The sequence below is a fragment of the Nesoenas mayeri genome (genome assembly GCF_963082525.1).
Source record: "Nesoenas mayeri genome assembly, chromosome: 19".
Lineage (NCBI taxonomy): Eukaryota > Metazoa > Chordata > Aves > Columbiformes > Columbidae > Nesoenas > Nesoenas mayeri.
In genome coordinates this window covers 3,594,202-3,613,258 of record NC_137568.1, presented here as the reverse complement: position 1 = coordinate 3,613,258, position 19,057 = coordinate 3,594,202, and the positions used below count along the sequence as shown (strand labels likewise).

The following is a 19,057-nucleotide window of genomic DNA, read 5'->3' as shown; positions in this document are numbered from 1 at the left end:
GTACTTAAGCCTTGTGCATAACTTGTGTTTGTGGCCTTGCCTTTTCTCCGCAGCACAGAATGGGGAGCACTACGTGACCTCAGACATTTACAGCTATCAGAGGTGTTCTTTGTGCTGCAAGTACACACTGAATTTCTTGTTAAGATAAACAGTAAAAAAATATGCTTTTTAGAACTTCCATAAGGATGAACTGGTAACTTTAATGTTATAAAATGTAAACACTGGTATATGCACCAGTGAACTCGGTAAGATTAAGTGAGACACTTGGTTAAACCAGGGTAGATGATTGTGATCAACGCAACTATAGAGGGTCTGTAAATAGTTTTTTTAAGCAGTTGACAGATTGCAGGAGCTGGTTGTGAGGTATAACATTCCATTAAGACTTCGAGCATTTTGTAATTTATCAAATGATAACAGAAATTGGGTGGGAATCAAAAATAACCTGTAGTTTTGGTTGGTGCTGTTGCTGGCTGTGCCTCTACCATTGCGTACAGGTGAAAGGACCTTCGCTGGTGCTCAGTCAATCCTGAGGGTGCCAAGACTTTTTCACATGCAGTGTTGGCAGGCGAGTGTGTGGAGTGAGGAAAGAGTGAAATAATTAATATTGACGTTAATCCTGCTTGTACCCTGCGTTGCTGTTTTGTCTCCTACCTGCTGCTTGAAGCAAAAGTTGTTCTGCTTAAAAACCAATCTGGAAATGACTGTATCTGTTCTTTCTCATTGGAGAAGGAATTTTATTCATGCCTTTAAAAAAGTTTTCCTTTCATTGTTGAAGCTAACTTCACTTTTTTATTTTATTTAGAAATTCATCGAGTTTGAAGATTCCCAAGAACAAGAGAAAAAGGACTTGCAAACCAGAGTGGAAGCGCTGGAATCACAAACTCGACAGCTTGAGCTAAAAGCAAAAAATTATGCTGATCAAAGTAAGTAAAGTATATTGTGCTCCTCTTAAAGTGATGTTAGTACATTTTAGATTTCATTCTGCAAAATGATAACACATATGCTGAGTATCTATGCTAATTCCTGTATTTTGGCAGATAACTAGGTTTAACACTTGTGCAAGTTTGTTTTCCTTAGAATTAAGGCAAACAAATCAACTTGTGACTTGTAATCTGATTCTTCTGGTCTCTTAGTTGTTTTGCTTTCCTTTTTGACCACGCTATTTTCATGTTTAGCAACTTTTTCAGAAGATATTTAGAACTTATTCCCTTGTTAGTGATTATAAAATAAGCTAATTATCTTCCCATTAAACTGTTGTCTGTGCTGAAAATCAATGTCACTACTGGAATGAGAATGCCATTGATGCTGATTCTCATTAGCTTTTGTATGATTTTTAGGGAATTATTTATTTCTATGAGGCATTTAGTTTTAACAGAGAAAGTTAAGGAAGAACACCTCTGCTTTTAGAGCTGCTCTGTGTGAGTTACAAAAGGGTGTGTACGTTTTGCAAAAAGGTAACAATGGCCTGTTGTCGTGAAATACTGAAAGTTACCATGTGAATATATTGTATTTTAGACATTCTGCTGGACTGCTTCTTACCGGTTACACAGTCATTGACTGAAACATGGTCACCAGTTTGTCTATTTATAGTTGAGTAAAGGGTAGAGGAAAAAAATACTCAAACCCACAGAAATCTTATTTCATCTCCCTCACCTCACAGTCTTACATTGAAGATGAAAGACCTATGCTGCTAATGATGAACTATTTTTTTTCCTGTGAGTCTGTTAAACATACAACAAAGGTTACAATGTTTGGGTTTTTTATTTAACATTTTAGCACAGGTTAGAAATATTGATCAATGTGAATTAATGTGAACATTTTGTCCAGCTTCTAATCTGGCTTCTATTGACACAAGGCTAGTCTGTTAATTAATATACAGCTTTTATTGCTGGGCCATGCAGAAATGTAAAGTAAGACTGTATCAAGCTTGATAAGGTTGAGATGAGATCAGTCTCTAAAAACAGAGTCCCTGTTGTTAAAGTAGCTTCTTTTCACTATTCTTTCTTCCTTTATTTATATTCAGTCACCTTTCCTGCCCATAACACAAGGAATTATAGTTCTCCTTTTCAACCTAAGGTATAATAATCTTTCTGTGAAGTTTAATTTTCAACAGCATGAGTGAACCTACAGCAGGGTAGAAATGAGTGTGCACTAGTGTTAAGATTAACGTAGGTGGTACTCAGAGCTGAATCTTTCTGAGATTTGAATGGTTTAGAATGCTGTTGACAAATCTTCAAGGGATGTACATTTTCAGGTCCGTTGCAGTTAAAATGTTCTTGGATTCTATACAGGCAGTGATGCAGGAACACTTCAAGCAGTCCTTGCTAGTGAAAACCAGGATGTTTGATTTCCAGGAGTGTATCTTTATAGATGAAGTCAAGCTTAAATGGATAATTGTGAAGCGTATTGTAGAGACTTGTATCAGAAACACTCTAATTCTTGTGAACTGAGGCGTGTGTGTGTAAAAAAGCAGCAGAAGAGGAGAAAAGAAAACATTGGAATGGGTTGAGTGGTCTGTTTTGGTGCAAAGGACACCGTTTGCAGAATGTCTGTGCTCTAAGCCCACAGCCCAACCAACCTGTTAATGGGAAATCCTGTACTCTGACAACAGGATTATGACATCAAGATTGCACCATATGCCATTAGTTTTTCTGTTAATACAATAAAAAGTACAAATTACTTGCACAAACAAGAAAGAATTTGGATTCTGGCAATGTATGTGGCATTATACCTGGAGTTTCTATCGTAGAAGATGGACTTTATACTAATGTACACAACATTATTTTATATTGTTCTGTGAATTTGTGTGACGTTCTTTTTTTGCCTTGAATATTAAGCCGTCAAATAAATGTATGATTACATTGTGTGTATATCATATTAATGGAAGTATTCGCATGAGAACCACTGGATGTTGGCTAGAACTTTTTTTTTTGGTAAGAAATACTGTTGTTGAGACACCTATCATAACAGCATAAAGTTCTGGTGATAAAACATTGACTTTAAACAATTCAAAAATCTTTTTATTTGGGGAAAACCTTCTGTGAGAGCAAAGATGTAACTTTGGATAAACCATAGAGCCGTGTTGAGCATTGAGTTTTGCTTATGATTTGGGTTGGTAACTTGTCTGGGACAACACGAAAGACTCTGACGAGATTTGAGACGCTGCTGATGCCGAGCAAGATCAAAGGAGACAAACACAGTTGTTGAACACTTAAAGAATATTATGCAAGTGAACTGGTTTTAGTGATCTAAATTTCTAGGGGGTGAAAACCATCCTCTTGTACATATTCCTGAAGTAGTCCAACTCTACTGCATTGTCTTGTTTTCTGTTTTATAGGCAAGGTGATTTGCATGCCCTGCGATACCAAAGATACTGAAGTGTCGAGTTAATTCACTGGATGTGGCTACAAGTTTTCTAGCTAGAATTCCTTTTTTCTTATACTTCCCATACTATTGCCTGTGCATCTATACCAGTCTGTGGTATTGCTGACTGGTACCGCATCAACATTCAACATAGTGGTAGTGTTATCATTGATGATAATTGCAAATACCTTGCACAGAGCAAGCAAGTAAATGAAAGCTGGCTTTGCTTTTTTGTGTTGGAGTACAAAATTTGAGATAGGAACATCAATTTGATATAATTAATAGTTTAGAATAGAAAACAGCTAAGACGCGGTCCCGTATAATGCTTTAACTACAAGACTTTTGGTTCTTGTAGAGAACTTATAGTGCTGTATGTGTTTTTTCCTCAAACGAGGTGTGTGAGAACAAGTTTTGCCCATTAAAAGGTTTCGGCTGTTCCCTTGAGAACTGTCCATCCTGAACATTTAGCGAAGACTAATTAACCCTGGGAGAGCGCAGCTCCTCAGTTACACAGTAGCGTTCAGCATGAGTCTATGTGCTTAAACACACACGGCAGTTAAAATTGCTCCAGAAACTGTGGTTGTGTCATGACTTAAATGATAATTCTTGGAGTTTTGCTGTCTTAGTGATCACAACACTAAAAAAAAAAGAGAAATATTTCTTTGCACTTTAATTTATCATGTGGGATTACAATCATAGCTGCATATTCAACCGGCTGGGTTGACATAAATCTGGTGTTTGAAATTAAAGAAGTTAAATAAGCTTATTCTGCGTCAACCATTATACCAAGTTCCTGTGGTTCACTGACTTGTTTTTCCCCTGAATTATGAATTTAAGCAGTTGCTGTCAGCTGTGTCCTAGATGAGTGAACTGCTATGATTTGCTCTTTCATAGGAGGGAATGGAAATGGGAGAGGTGACAACGTGACCGGGTGGCACTGCTGGGAGGATTGTGAACAACCATAGGTGGTGAAATCCCGAATACGCAGGCAGATGCGCAGGGAGTCACCACTCCTGTATGATATACAGAGCTCGGTCCTGGTATCGTGTGGGTTGTGGTGGTTGCATAAGTTAAGTTTGCTGCCAAAAAATGGTGCAACGTTGCATCCTGGGATATTTTGGCAAACTTTACAACTGCTTAAGAGCAGAGGGGTAAGGATTTGCGACTTCTGCTGGCGTGCAGGGGTGTGCTGCAGTGGTGGGGTCCTTTGGCCTGCGCCCCATCTCCTCATGTCACCTTGCAGTGCTGCTCTTTGTGACTCCCATGCTTTCCCTCTGCCCTCGCCTCTGTTGCTGGCAACATTACCTCTGCAGGGTCTAGGGACAATGTTGGGACAAGCAGAGTTTTCAGAGCTCTTACTGCCAGTCTTTAGCAGACTTTTACTGGGTGTGAGCAAATGGTGGTGGTGGTGGTTGGGTTTTTTTGTCGTGTTTTTTTTGTTTACTTGGGGTTTTTTTGGTTTTATGACTTGACTATACTTTCATGGACTATTTCTTTTCTCAACAGCAGAGGGCACCTCTGAATATTGTGTAGGTGCACCAAGCATGGAAGTAGCAGGTTTTCAAAAAGGTTTACTGTTTAAATGATGTTCTCCTCCTTCCCTTCCACTTCAGTGATGTGTCTGAGGCAGACACCAGTCTTGGGTGTAACCTTAAACATTTCTTAAAAGAGCTTAAATGTATCTATCTTGCACATTATTTCAAGTCTTTGCGATGAGACCCCTAGCTCTGCTTGTAGCCAGTTTTCAGCATCAGAATATTTCAAATTTCAACCTTGAATATGGAAAACTAGGTACTTTGAACTGTTAAAAAAACTTGCAATAGGACCACGCAGCTCACTTGTCCAGCAACACTCCGTGAGGGAAAATGTGCTGCTTTGGGGACTGTTATAGCATAATAAAGGGTAAGTGCCTGTCCGTCCTCACGTGATGTGCCACTGAATCTTGTGGGGGCTCTGGAGGTTTAATTTATTTCCCTTCCTTGCGTCCCTTTTTGGGAAACTGCGTTTTCTATGTGCTACAGGCTGTAGGTTAGTGAAGCTTTTTTAGAGTAAAAGATGACTGTAGTGGATTTTGACTTCCCTCAGGAATGCAACAGCTTTTGAGTGTGCTTTCTGGGGGAATCATTCTCAGAATAATGTATTTACAAGAGAATCTGAAAAACGTGATGTCTACATGGTTGAAGTGCTTTCTGATGGAGGTGGTAGGCTGGGGGAGTGGAAAGATTTGGTTCCTTTTCTGGATCTGCCTAGTGCTAAATTACAACTGAGGTATCACGCTGCATCTGACAGGACAACCAAGGCACAGATATATTTCCATACCTCATAAGTTTATTAAACCTTAACTTTGTTATTTATACTCAAGATAGATTGTTTGGGGAAAACTACATGTTTAAAAAAACAAAACCCAAACAAACAGAAACCCCACAAAACCCAAACAAACAGAAACCCCACAAAACCCAAACAAACAGAAACCCCACAAAACCCAAACAAACAGAAACCCCACAAAACCCAAACAAACAGAAACCCCACAAAACCCAAACAAACAGAAACCCCACAAAACCCAAACAAACAGAAACCCCACAAAACCCAAACAAACAGAAACCCCACAAAACCCAAACAAACAGAAACCCCACAAAACCCAAACAAACAGAAACCCCACAAAACCCAAACAAACAGAAACCCCACAAAACCCCAACAAACCAAGACAACAGCTCTTGATGTTCAGAGCTGCAAATGTGACACAACTTTTTGGGGTGATTGTATTTCCCACGTCAGGTGACATTGTGCAGCAACTGATACTGCTTGCTGCAGGTTTTATTTGGCATATGAGACACACGTTTTGGCAGCTGACCTGAAAACATGCGGATTTGTTTTCCTTGGAAGCTAAACAGGACTATGGCTTTCACTGGCTAAAAGAGAAAATGCAAGACCAGGTTCTTGGTTCTTGTGATTCTTCTGCAGACATTGGGCTGTTTGGTATTTTACTTTTATCTGAGCTCTTCAGATCCCAGCATTATTCTAATGTACACTCGGGTAGAAAACCTGAAGTCTGAAGGCATCTAATACTCTGGATAACCTGTGCAGAGCTGCAGCAGCAGTTTAACACAGACTGGTCTAGTTAACAAGGAGACTTTAATAGGAACTTTCAACTGTGAAGCTTAACATTGTTTGAGATTTGACTTGTGAGTTGCGTATCTACGCACGTGATGATGTGAGTAACTAAATGGGTATAAAATATATCTGTCAGTAATGCTATTTCTAAGTATGGCTCAGCTGTAGTGTCGGATTCTGAGGAATACAATAAAGGTTTTCAATAGATCATTGAAAGAAGTTTAAAAGCGAAGGTTTGGTCAGTGGGGGTTTGGATTGTTCCTACATGTTATTCAAAGACTGGAAACAGCAGAACTAATCTTATTTCCAACAAAGGAACAGAACAGCTTGGCATCTTGTATTTCATGATTAATGAATGTGGAGTTTGCTGTTTGCCGTGTTTTCCTCAGTGCAGCCATTTCTCCTCTGCGTTGGTTCGTTTACAAGGCAGATTCCCCCCTGCCCTTCCCTACGCTGTCCCTCAAGGCATCATTTACTAAACTTGATCTTCCTATAGGGAGTGTGAGCATCGAAGTGCGCTGGAAAGGAAGGTTTGGTTTCCGAGCAATGCATTTCTCCATTACTTTCCTGGCTGCCTTGTAAAGTGACGGGTGTACCTGTGTCCTGGGAACCCACGTTCCACTAGATGGAGCGGAGGGCACAGTTACCAGCTCAGGACCTTGCACCAAGTCAGGCTGCCAGAGCGGAGGCTGAAATAAAATGGAGCAGTGACTGGCCTGCTTTAAACTCGTCTACTAATACACCTGAACAAAAGTGGTGAGAGGAGGTTGAAATCCACTGGTATATCATTAACTGCTCATGTACTTTTTTAAAATAAGGGAGTATTGCACTAGTGGTTTAGGTGGTGGAGTTTGTTATAATAATTCTATTGCTGTAAATTTTACAGCAATGAAGAAAAAGGCTTTAAATGTCCTTTAGATTCTTCCATTCCTGAACTGTCACCTGTTACCTGACTTTAGAAACAAATCCAGTCTGCTGTAGCTTCTGTGTTCATGCTGACTTCAAATGTCATGTTCAGTATTGTCAAAAAGTTACTTGCTGCAATAGCCAAATGTATCAACAAAGCATCTCAGTGTTTTCAAAACAGTCAATCAAAAGTTTTGTCAGCGAAACCAAGTTTTGGCCACAGATGAGGCGAGAAGCTGGTACCAGATCCAAATGTTTTTTAATTTGATTTTGGGTAGAAGTTGGCTTGCTTATATCCTTGTTCACTTGAATTTCAACCGTTGTTAGAGACCTCCTGGCATATGGTTGTCTATATATTAAATGATTATAGCAGAATGTTTAAGATTATTTTTTTATTTTAAAAGCTTTATGTCAGGTTTTTGGTGATAAATTACAGTGATTTTTGTGGGTCTGAGACATAGTGGATACTTGAACTACCTGTATGTGTTGGGGACAAGACCATGTAGCTGTTACATGTTGATATTTGTTATTGACAGAGTGTTCTTGGCAGCTAAATTATCTTCACAATTTTTAGTGCCCTATTCCTTAAACTGAGGTCTATAGTTCTCAATTGCTAAGAGCTACTTGGAGACGTCAGTCTTGCCGAGAATTTATCACTTATTTTACAAGTCAGTTTTGTTTGCTGCTTATCTCCAGGTCTTAGCACTTCCAGGTTAAATACTTGTGTTCTGGTTTCAGCTGAGATGGACTTAATTTTCTTCCTAGTAGCTGGTATAGCGCTGTGTTTCAGACTTAGGATGACAACAGTGTTGGTGACACACTGACGTTTGAGTTGTTGCTGAGCAATTAAGGACTTTTCAGCTTCTCATACTCTTATTCTCTTAATCAAGGAATTAGTTTCTCATACTGACCCCCCAATGAGAAGGTGAGAAGTGCACAGAGCGTTGGGAGGGGACACAGCAGGGCCAGCTGGCCCCAGCTGACCAAAGGGACGTTCCACACCATATGACATTGTGCTCAGTATATAACCTTGGGGGAAGAAGGGAGAGGGGGCATGTTCAGAGTGAGCGCATCTGTCTTCCCAAGTAACCGTTCCATGTGGTGGAGCCTTGCTGTCCTGGAGATGGCTGAGCACCTCACCTGCCAGTGGGACGTGGTGAATGAATTCCTTGGTTTGCTTTGCTTGCACATGCGGCTTTTGCTTTATGTATTAAACTGTCCTTATCTCAACCCATGAGTTTTTTCACTTTTCCGTTTCCTTCCCCGTCCCACTGCGGGGGAGTGAGCGAGTAGATGTGTGGGGTTTAGTTGCCGGCTGGGGTTAAACCACGACTTGTTTGGTAGCTTCAGTCCCTGTTTCAGTCCATGGTTGATGTATGTGCTCTTCAGCAACTACTTAATAGGTCATAAGGTCCTCCTGGATGATTGGATTGATTATGCTTGATCTCTGTCTTAACTTTGGTATAGGACCAGCTTCTAAGAATGGAGCTGGATGAAAGGAGAGCCTTCAGATAGTCTTAGGCTAGGAAAGGCTTCCTAATGAGCTGGATCTCCATCCTGGTTTGCATAGCAGGAACTTGTAACTCCTCTTGAAGGCATCGTACTGGTTGGATTTGGCGTTCTAGCAGGTCTGTTTCTCTTTCTCCCCCTCAGGCTTATCAGCAGTTTGAGGCAGAGGACAACATACAGATGGAGGGTGTTCCAAACTTGGTAAAAGCCATCAGACTTGGGAGGTAAGCCCTGATTTTTGAACAGGCAGGGTGGGCAGCTTTGCTGCCTAATTCTTCGTAATGCTCTCAGGAGGGAGAGACTCCAAAGGCTTCTCTCTAGTTTACTATGATATCTAAACTTCCATCTTTAGGCTTGATTGGTTTGATTTGAGAGAACATTGGTTAGGACTGGTACTTCAAGACATTGAGTGTGTAAGGATATTGACAGTGCTGGAGGAGGTTGCAGGCAGACTTTGGGCATGAGTTTGTGGTGGTGTTCTACTGGGATGCTTTCTCATCAGCCTAAAAATACTAGAATGTTTGCTTTTTATGCTCTTATTTATGATGCTGGAAGACCTTGAAAACTTTTCCATGTAGACTCGCAAACAGGAATAGGTAAAACCTTTTTGATGTATATTATATTTTGCACATGTAATAACTTACACAATGTAATCTTGCAATGTGATACCTTCCATGATGCAACAAGGATATAATGGCTTTATAAAGACATTATGACAGAGACAATGGGCACTTTGCTTTTAGGATGTATATTGTTCAAACTGATTTTTATGATCTGCGTATCAGCAATTTAACATCTTAGTGGAAAAAAGTCTGAGGAGCTTTTTTATTGTTAGTAAAAGTCAGATTGATGGGAAGAGTGTCTCAGGCAATGCCAGCCCAGCTCCGTCCTTGGCTGGGGGGATCTTACCTGGGTGGTTCGACTTACACTCTTTTGTGCGCTGGTGGAGTAAAACGGAACTGAGGACAACTCAGTTTTAAATGTGCTCTGGGTACCAGTGGAAGGAATTTTTTCCTGTCTCCTAATTAGTTTCCTGTTACTGCTGAAGGGAATATACCTTTAATAGTTAATAAATTTCTCCAAGGTTTCGAGCCCGGAATCTGGTGATCTTCCTCAAAATTCTTCTGTCTGTTCTTTACTAGCTTCAAGTATCCTCTATGTTCAAGTTTGTGGTGGTCCTCAGGGAATGGCTGGTCTCTTCCACAGTGTTAAATCAGAAAAAGGAAGCATGTTCTGTTGCTTTGTTGTTTTGTCAAGATCTTACCTTTGATGGGAGGCATGTTTGGGTAGAACAGGTTTCCGGTGCTGTGTATCATCCCGCTGGAATTGGAAAAGCCTGTTCTGAGGACTGTTGATGTGGTGTATGTCGGGGGTTTATAAACTTAATGTACATCCTCTTATGGCTGGAACTACCAGCTGTAGGCCTGTAATGTGTTACGCAGCTGGAAACAACTTGCACAAGAAAATGCTGAATGTTCATTACATCATCTTCTAGGGCCTTCATTTTTTAAACTTCTGTGTGTAACAAAAATAATTATCAGAGTTAATGAAGGTATCGTCCTTGACTATGCAGAACCTGTATCTATGTATATTTGTCTGCTGTGTTACGGAACTATTTGAAATTGGGCCATGGGAGAAAATGGTGTGTGCTTCACTGTGGAACGGAACCTCAGCCGTTGTGGAACAGTTTGTTGTAACCATGACAGTGGGAAATGCTGATGTGGCTTTCATGAAGGTGGGTTATTGGGCAGCTGTAAAGAAGGGCGTTTGTAACCCCTAACGTGCCATTCACTTTCATTAACTGCGCTGTGTCAAGAATTTTTCCCAGAAACCACCAGATAAAATTAATCTCTAGGACCTGGAGATGGGTGCGCTGCCTGGCCATGAGCATACCGGGCAATTCTGGGCTGCATCGCCATGGTTTCTTTGCCCGTTCCTGGTGAGGCTGCATCAAACCGTGACCCTGGTGATTCCCACGGGCTGCCCGGCTCTGGCCCGGCGCTTGGACACCGTTTCTAGGAGAGGAGCCGGTTTCACAAAACACGAAGCCAATTAGTCACGCAGTTTGCGCTTTCTGCTTCCCTGGCTCTCTGCCTGTCTCGGAGCAGGTCTGACGCAGCGGAGAGGTTGGTCTGTGGGGAAAGGAGAGATGCTGGAACCATAACCAGAGCCCCGAGATGTGGGTTCATGAGCCAGTGCAGCCGTTGCTGGAGCGGGTGTGAGCGGCCAAAACTGCCGGAGCTGGTCACTGCTGGGATGTCTCTGCTGTAAAATGTAATTACTTCTGACGAGAATACTGCTTAGTCCAAGACAGCAGATAAAATTTGGTTTGTCATGTCGTGCTTTGTAACGATAAATTCGGACACTTGTTTCTGTAGGCGCTTACTGCAGGCTTCCCTGGAACCTACCTTTAATGTATAAAGAGGCTTAAAACATCTGTCGCCTAAAAATAATAAACAAATCTTCCATTCATTAGATATTGTGATGCTCATTGCCTCTCAAAAATATGTATTTATGTATATATTGTGCTGTAAAATATATTTTTATATGCATTTATTAAACACTTGTACACCACTTACTGCGGCTTGACCCAGAGAGCTCTTGTTCAGTCTGATAACTGTGCAGAAATGACAATGTCCAATCTTGCATTAGTATAAATAAAATTTGATTTAATACTTTTGGTCAGATATTTATAGGTGGAGTGCAAAAGGTGGTGTCAAGGAAGTTAACGTTCTTATAAGAGCAAGATTAGATTAGGAGCTAAGAATGTTTACATCAATTTGAGTGAGCAGACAATTATGGATTTCGGTTCTAGCATTTGACTCTGGCATAGTTGTGGGGTTTTTGTAATTGAAATATACTTATGATAAAATGCTGTGCCAAAATACAGATACATGGAGCCAAAAGAAATGGTATATTGAGAATTAATTTTCAGAAGACCTAGTTGGCAATATGAGAGTGTGAAGTGGTGGAGAAGATGCTGGCGTTCATCTTCATATAACGTGTGCTTGGCAATGAGTCTCTAGGGACCAGTAACTGTAAATTTGGAGTTTCTCAGGGGTATTCAAACATGGCAAGTAGAATACAGGAAGCTCAGTTATAGAACTTGAAACACATGCTTATATTACATAAATATTGGGCTCAGAAATACCTAAACAAAAAGATGAAATTCACGTCTAAGCAGCAATGGAAGGAGTTAGTTGTGTGAAGAAAGTTCTGAATTCTCTTTGTTTTTCTGCAGATTAATTGCATGCTTTCTTCCAGCTCATCTCCTCTTATAGGAACTTATTGTCTAAAGTTATGCTAAATCTGCTAGGTGTATTTTTAATTTCTCAGAATACCTACAGAAATATTTAAATGCTTTCTTCCCCTGAATCTATTGCCTTAATACTCAGTGGAATATAAGTGAATGCCAGCAGAAGTCTTAATTTCTATACCACAACACATGACTTCAAAATATAAGAACCAACATACTTTTATTCTGCTGTGTGTTACTACAAATCTCTGTCATCTCTGATCTGGTTGCCTGGTCCTAGGCAAGTCACAGTCTCATTTACTAGAACTCTGAATTGAATTTTAATTCCTTTTTAAATATTTCTTCTTGCAGTTAGCAGACTGGAGGAGAGGGAGGCAGAGCTCAAGAAAGAATACAATGCACTTCATTCAAGACATACAGAGGTAGGTCATTACGCCAAGATGAATTCAGGATATCTGTAGAAATGTAAATCTGTGGAAAACTTCATGTTGTGAGCAACTAGGAAAATTGTTGGATGTTTTGTTTATTCACTGATGCTTAGATGTTCGTATTGGTAATGTTGTAACCAGGCTTCATTTGGTAGGTAATTTTTCTGATGGACATTCAAGTATCTATTTCGCCATGTTAGTTTGATTGCATGATTGTCAATTTTATAGCCTTCTCAGATATTCAGAAGCTTTAAAAAAAATAGGAATTGGAATTTGCTTTTTCATATTTCAAAGACAATTCTTCAAAGCACACTAACAAATTTGAAAGAAACAGGAATGAAATTACAATCTTGGTACTCTTTCCAGCTGTTTCCTGCATTGGTTTTATGTCTACTATTGAAGGAACAAATACCTTCCAAAACTGGCCTCCTACTGAGATTAGCGATTAAAAGAAGTCCCTGCCATACTTATTGATAGCTATTGAAAACAGGATTTGCTAATGAAGATGGGACAAGTTTGACTTTGTTAAATAAGAGCCGCACATTTGAAGTTGGTTCTAGAGCGTGCTTTGATTTGTAGCTGCAGGTTGTCTTTCCAATGCGCACTGCCTAACTAGTGCACTTCAGTGGGGAAACCACTGATTAATTCTGATTAATCTGAAGCCTCAATATTGAGCACAGTTCTTCTCCTTACTCCAATTGCTTTGCCTTTGAAGGGTCAGATTGCTGTTTTTGTTAGATCTTCGCTAACAGTGGGGAATGCAATATTGACTGTTCCCGGTTCAAAAGACCACATGTGGGGAAAGGAAAGGCAAAAACAGATGCCAGATTTGGTTACCTTTAATATTTCCAGAGCAATCTGAAGATGGGAGTGTTAACACTGACAACAGCTGAACATGGCTCAGAACCACAACCAGCTCTCAAGTCGTGCTTGACAAAATTTCTGCGGCTCTTAAAGATATTCATGTATTTACTGAAATCCTAATGTATTTAAGATCATATTTGTTGCTAAATAGTTGCTTTAGAATGCTGCATCTGTCAAAAACTGGAAATTTAAGTAAAATGGGAAGTGACAAAGCTTAATGCTCCCACTTAAGTTTTACATCCTTTTGAACTGGAAATAATACTTCAGAGTACTGTGTGCTTGCAGAGTTTGGGTTTATTTTAATTGGAACATAGGGGTGCTATCAGAATAGAACGACACAGGTTTTTATTGAGTTAAACATAACTAAATGTCTTGGGCACTATTAATTCCATGAAATGCTAATGAAATGTTGTGAATATCTTTTTACGTAGGTTTTGCTCCAAAATGGACAACAACCTCTGCTGGTTTGATTCCAATTTATTAAATGCTTTTATATCTTAAATGCACTTTCTTTGGTGTAGGGAGAGGTGTTTCCTTGGGCTTTATTATTACTGAGGTGACTGTGTCCTTTCTTCATAAAGAAATAAGTTGTAATGCAACACGGTATGTTCGTACCTATGTGCTCCTACAATCAGGTCTCATGTTTTCTGTGCCCCTTCCTTCCAGCATGTTCACTTCCTTCTTTCTTTGTTTCCCATTTTCAGCGTTTTTATTTTTTCCCTTTGAATGTTTCACCCCTCTCCCCTGTATGTTACATCGCTGCTAAACCCAAAAACCTTTCCCTTAGGTTATTTCTGGTTTTGTCCGTGAAGATTTTCATCTCTGTCTTTAGGTGACAAGTGTGTGTAGACATTACTAGAGCTACATAAAATTCTCAGGCCACCAGCTGGCAGCCACTGAAATACAGCAGTATATTCACGACAGGACAGGGAGAGTTGATGGGGTGACCTAAGGGCAAGGAATAGCTACCAGGAGTGTGGCTGTTTATAAAAGGTTGGGAGCCTTTAGCAACTGCGTGACTAACCTCAGGAAGCTAACGAGATACTCCTTATCTTCATTTGTAAAGACTTTTTTGAGCACAATGGGAGAGACCATTGTCGATCTTGCAAAGTATGAACTTCCTGATGTGCTTTAGTCGTAGACTGTCCCAGGGCACTTTATTAACGCTCATATCTGGGGTGTGTTCAAGACTCAAGGACTGGAAAGGGCTGTTGATAATAGTGCCCATTGTCCCCCATCTCCCTTGTGACTTTCTGCTTCCCTTTCTCCCAACAAATTCTGCTGGTTTAGGTCTGTGTAGTAACTTTTTTGTTTCAATGCAAGATACTTTGACAGATACCCAACCTACTTTAAGCATAAGTCATCAAGTTTATGGGCTTAAATATTTCTACCACAAGAATTCGTTTCTGAAACCTTTCTTACCTTCATGTTTTTCTAGGAAGGAATATTCTTTTCCTTCTGAATCAGCTTCACCACTGTCTTTGCAATGATCTATTTTTGGTACTTACTGAAATGGCAACTGTTTTTCTCTCAGTTGACCAAATAATAACAGAGCATTAGAAAGATTATATTTTTTTAGCTCTAAAGTGTTGGCAGTGATTACTTTGACAGATGTCATGTTGAAGATGTGACTTGACTGCTTTTTCTGCCATTTTAATTTCTAGCAATTTTTCTCAGTTCTGCCTGGTGTTTGCTTCCCTCCATTCTCACTTTTTTCTTCAGTTCACACCTTAGTATTTCAGACTGGGACGGCTTTCTGTTCCAGCTCTGGACTGCACTGAGCTCTGTAACCGTGCCCTTTTCCAGCATTACCCCCAGCCTGCGCTGCCTCTTTGCTGGAAATCCCTGCCCAGCAAACTCACGGGAGTTTCACCTAAACAGTCAAATGAGCTAATGAGTGTGGAATATCTCACCTTGAGCTTCCTTCCCTGCTAAGTCTGTGCTTGAGCTTACTGGCTTGATTTTTAACCGGATTAGGGTATGGTAACGGAGGCGGCAGGTTGGAAGGTACAGTGGAGCAGGGCATTGGCAGCAGGTTGAGGTGTTTGGTCAGATCATTATGTGTGAATGCAGCCTGACCATGTTCTCACATCCATGTCGTGGTTCCCTGCTGAGTTAACCTGCTCTGGTCCCACATCTTTCCTCTGCTTGCAGCGTATTTATCACATTGATCTTGCTCTGTTCTACTGCTCAGAGCAGATGAGCAATAAAGCAGGGTGCTGGAGTTGCTGAGTTTGAACTTCTGCAATTATAACCATGCACAGCCTCATTTCCATCTTTCTCTGGCTATAAAGGACTAGCTGCAAAAAATGATCATACAGCCGTAAGGACAGTGTGCTGGAACACTGAAGGGTTAATGGTGGTCTGATCCAAAAATCTTTCAACCTTTTCGTTATGGACTTATAAAGGAATTTTGTTACTTGGTTGTAGCTTTTATCTCAAATCCTGTTACGATGCATGGCTGTGAGTGACTCTTCAGAGCAAACCTCATGTGTAGGATGTAATAGGTCTTATCTTCTGGGTTTTCTTTGCATAGTTAATGGGGCACACTTCATAACTTTGGCACTGACCTGTTAAAGGCTTGGCTGCTGGCTTACTCAGTTGAGAAACTGAGGCGGAGCAGTAAGTACTTCAGCAGTTGCTCGGGAGCTGCCTGTGCCTGTGGCACTTCTCTGCACAGCTTTCCAAAATAAAACTTTCTCTGTTTAAGGAAGTTATTCTTTTTTTAAGATGGTTCGATCTCTCTTTCCCTGACACACAGAATATGGGCTTAGTTTAATGAAGCATAATTGGGCCATGGAATTTTCTCAGTGTCTGCGCTGATACAATGTGACAGAACAGCGAGGCTGTCTCTGGCATTGGGAATGTACTTTGTCAGACTGGTTTGGATAAACAGAGATCCCAGCAAGTCCTGTGTAGGGAGGGAGGAGCAGAAGGCTAAGAGATGTCTAATTACAATTGTGGCTAAGCATGGGCACCAGTCGCAGTGGTTTTGAGATCAGATGTTAGCTATTGGTTCAGGCAAATAGTTTTTCTAAAGCCTTATGCTAAGCATTAACAGCTTGATGGATAAAGCCTGGATTTAACATCTTCATGTACTATTGTGTCTGCCAAAACCAACATCTTATATGTGGGTAAAGATGCATCGAGCTCACCAGTGGGAATGATGTTTTTACTTAAGTGACAAGCTGACCATGAATCCTTAAAGGTAAAAAGGTAGTTACATGGAAATATGTTTAGGACTTTTGTACTGAATCAAGGAATTTCTAGAAATGTTGATTACCTTAATAAATCTAGATTATGTGGGACACAGAAAGATCTGTATATACGCAGTTGGTTGCACGTTCCCAAAGGGAGGAGCCGCTTGTGCCAGACCTGATTGGATCTGCAGGATGAGCAGAACAGCGAGGGCTGGCGCACAGAGAGAATTGCTAAAACCTGTCCTGGGGGAGTTAAAGCATTGACACAGAAAGGAGTGGCAGAGAAAGGAAGGGATAAAGGAGATGTTCTCAACCTGGTTAAGGAAAAGGCGCAGGTAACAATAACCACAACATGGTATATACACATTTGTTGGTGGCAAAGAAAATATCAGGTGTGTGTATGTTGGGAGCGGTTGGATTTTCAAGCATAGGAATAGACACGAGTGACAGGCCGGGCTTTGTCTTTCACTGAATTGTCAAGTTTAAGATGTGGAAAAACCTGGAACACTTTCTGCAGTTCCAGAACTTGTCACGTGCTGTATGAGGAAACCAATTTGAGTGGTTTTTTTGAGATGGAAAGACACTGCATTGCTGTCACTTGTAGTCAAAGAAAATGACTTCCATATTCATGTTGTAATGTCCTTAAAAGTTCATTAGTGTTTACATATTGTGCGCTAAATGAGCCAACACACAAATTATGAAATGCTGTTAATGACATAAGGTAATTCTTCCAAGTTCTGAGTTTATCTTTAATCCCCTCAACTAATGGTAATGGAGTGATGTATTTAATTACACCAATGAAGAGTGGTCAGTGTTTGTGATGTCTTCCTTGGAACAACTGGTCATGTTCAAAATAGATGTGGAACTTCAGGGGGTAGCAAGTAAAAGCTTACGGATGGTTAATTATTGACTGCAAGTCTTAGGGAAGAGTTGTAGATATAGTCTTTTATTTATCATCTATCATGTAGTATAACTTCAGTAAGAATTGTGCTGAGTGGAGAGCAATTGTTCCACTTATATCTATTTTTAAATTGTCAGTAATAGTATTTCTTTTTCCTTTGGATAGCTGAGTAATCTCAAAACATAGCAAAACTTTTGATCAAATTTTGAGCACTTGAGATTTCTGGTGTGCTAATTCATTACTCTCTTTTTTGGATCAGCCTGGCACTTCAAGAATATGCAGAGACATGGAGTAATTTAGATTGAAAAGAGCCCCTGGGGCTCATGTGGTTCAAACCCCAATGTTTTTGGAAGGAGTCTTCAAATTGTGTTGTAGATGAGCAGTTAGTGAGCTGACTTCCCAATAAGTTGCAGTATTTATATATTTTTTATGTCAACCTTTTCATGAATGGATTCTAGAAGCTGAGAATCCCCATGCCGTGTCTGCGCTGCACATGATGCACACATTTGATTTTTTTCCATCTTATTTTTGTGTTCCTATAGCTTGTGTCCTTTATGCTGAAGTACGTGACATTCAGATTTGTTTATTTTACCATCAGCAGTATTTTCATCTGCAGAACAATCCTACATAGTCCTTTAAACTGACCTGCCCTCTGACCTCTGTCTGTGGGTAGTAGATCTGATGAGACATTTCAGTAAACAAAATAATAGACTGAGGGGAGGGAATAAAGTAGGTTAAACCGTGTATTTTGCAAATCATACAAGTTGTGCGGGTTTTACTGACCCTACCCTTTTTTCCCCATGTGTTAGTTGTTCCCTGGAAAGGTTCTGGTTCCTCTGTTCAGTAGCTAAAAAGCAGCACGTGTTCTGTTGAAGACGTTCCCAATGGGTGTGCTGCAAACGGCAAAGTTTGCAGGTAGCTCAGCCTCTGTGCGGTGAAATCCCTCCCAGGCTGAGGGGATTCATCAGCAAAACTGTGCACAGGAGCCATTGGAACTCCTGATTTTGATTGCTTGGTAGAAACAGAAACTAAACCACCGGGAAATGTGGATAGTTGAAGGTTGAGCTTTCAGTTCTTTTGATTGCTTGTGTATGAGCAAGCATTACAAAATTCAGAAAGCAAATGAGATGGTCTTAGTGAAACACTTCATTTATAGCATTTTGTTGGATCAATCTTGTAAGTTTTGATAGCAGTTAAAGTATATTATATAATGTTTCTCTAAAAATAGCAAGACTTTTTTTTTCTGGTCTTAATTATATTAATTAGTTCAGGTGAATGCTGAGAAAACCCGGATCTGTATGTAACCACTATTTACCATAAAAGTTATTCGTTTCTAGAATCTCCATCAGTCAGGATGTCTTAAGCCAATTCACTCTACCAAAAAAGAATATCTCAGAATATATGTTCATATGTAGCTGATGTTGTCAAGGAGCATTTGTGGGGCTGCTGCTATTAGATGAAGGAACATCTGAAGGTCAATAGTACCAGCCTTGGATAACACATCAACCTCAGAGGGAAA

General features: G+C 40.2%; 1 protein-coding gene across 3 annotated transcripts in view; it reads left to right on the top strand.

Moving 5' to 3' along the window:
• The window catches only part of SPAG9 (sperm associated antigen 9), a 62,890-nt gene that overhangs the window by 5,747 nt on the left and 38,086 nt on the right, over positions 1-19,057 (top strand). For all 3 annotated transcript variants that reach the window (XM_080356636.1, XM_080356635.1, XM_080356637.1), the window contains exons 2-3: positions 803-923; positions 12,497-12,567. In XM_080356636.1, the coding sequence (XP_080212762.1) occupies positions 803-923; positions 12,497-12,567 (192 nt within the window). The remainder of the gene's footprint in view (positions 1-802; positions 924-12,496; positions 12,568-19,057) is intronic.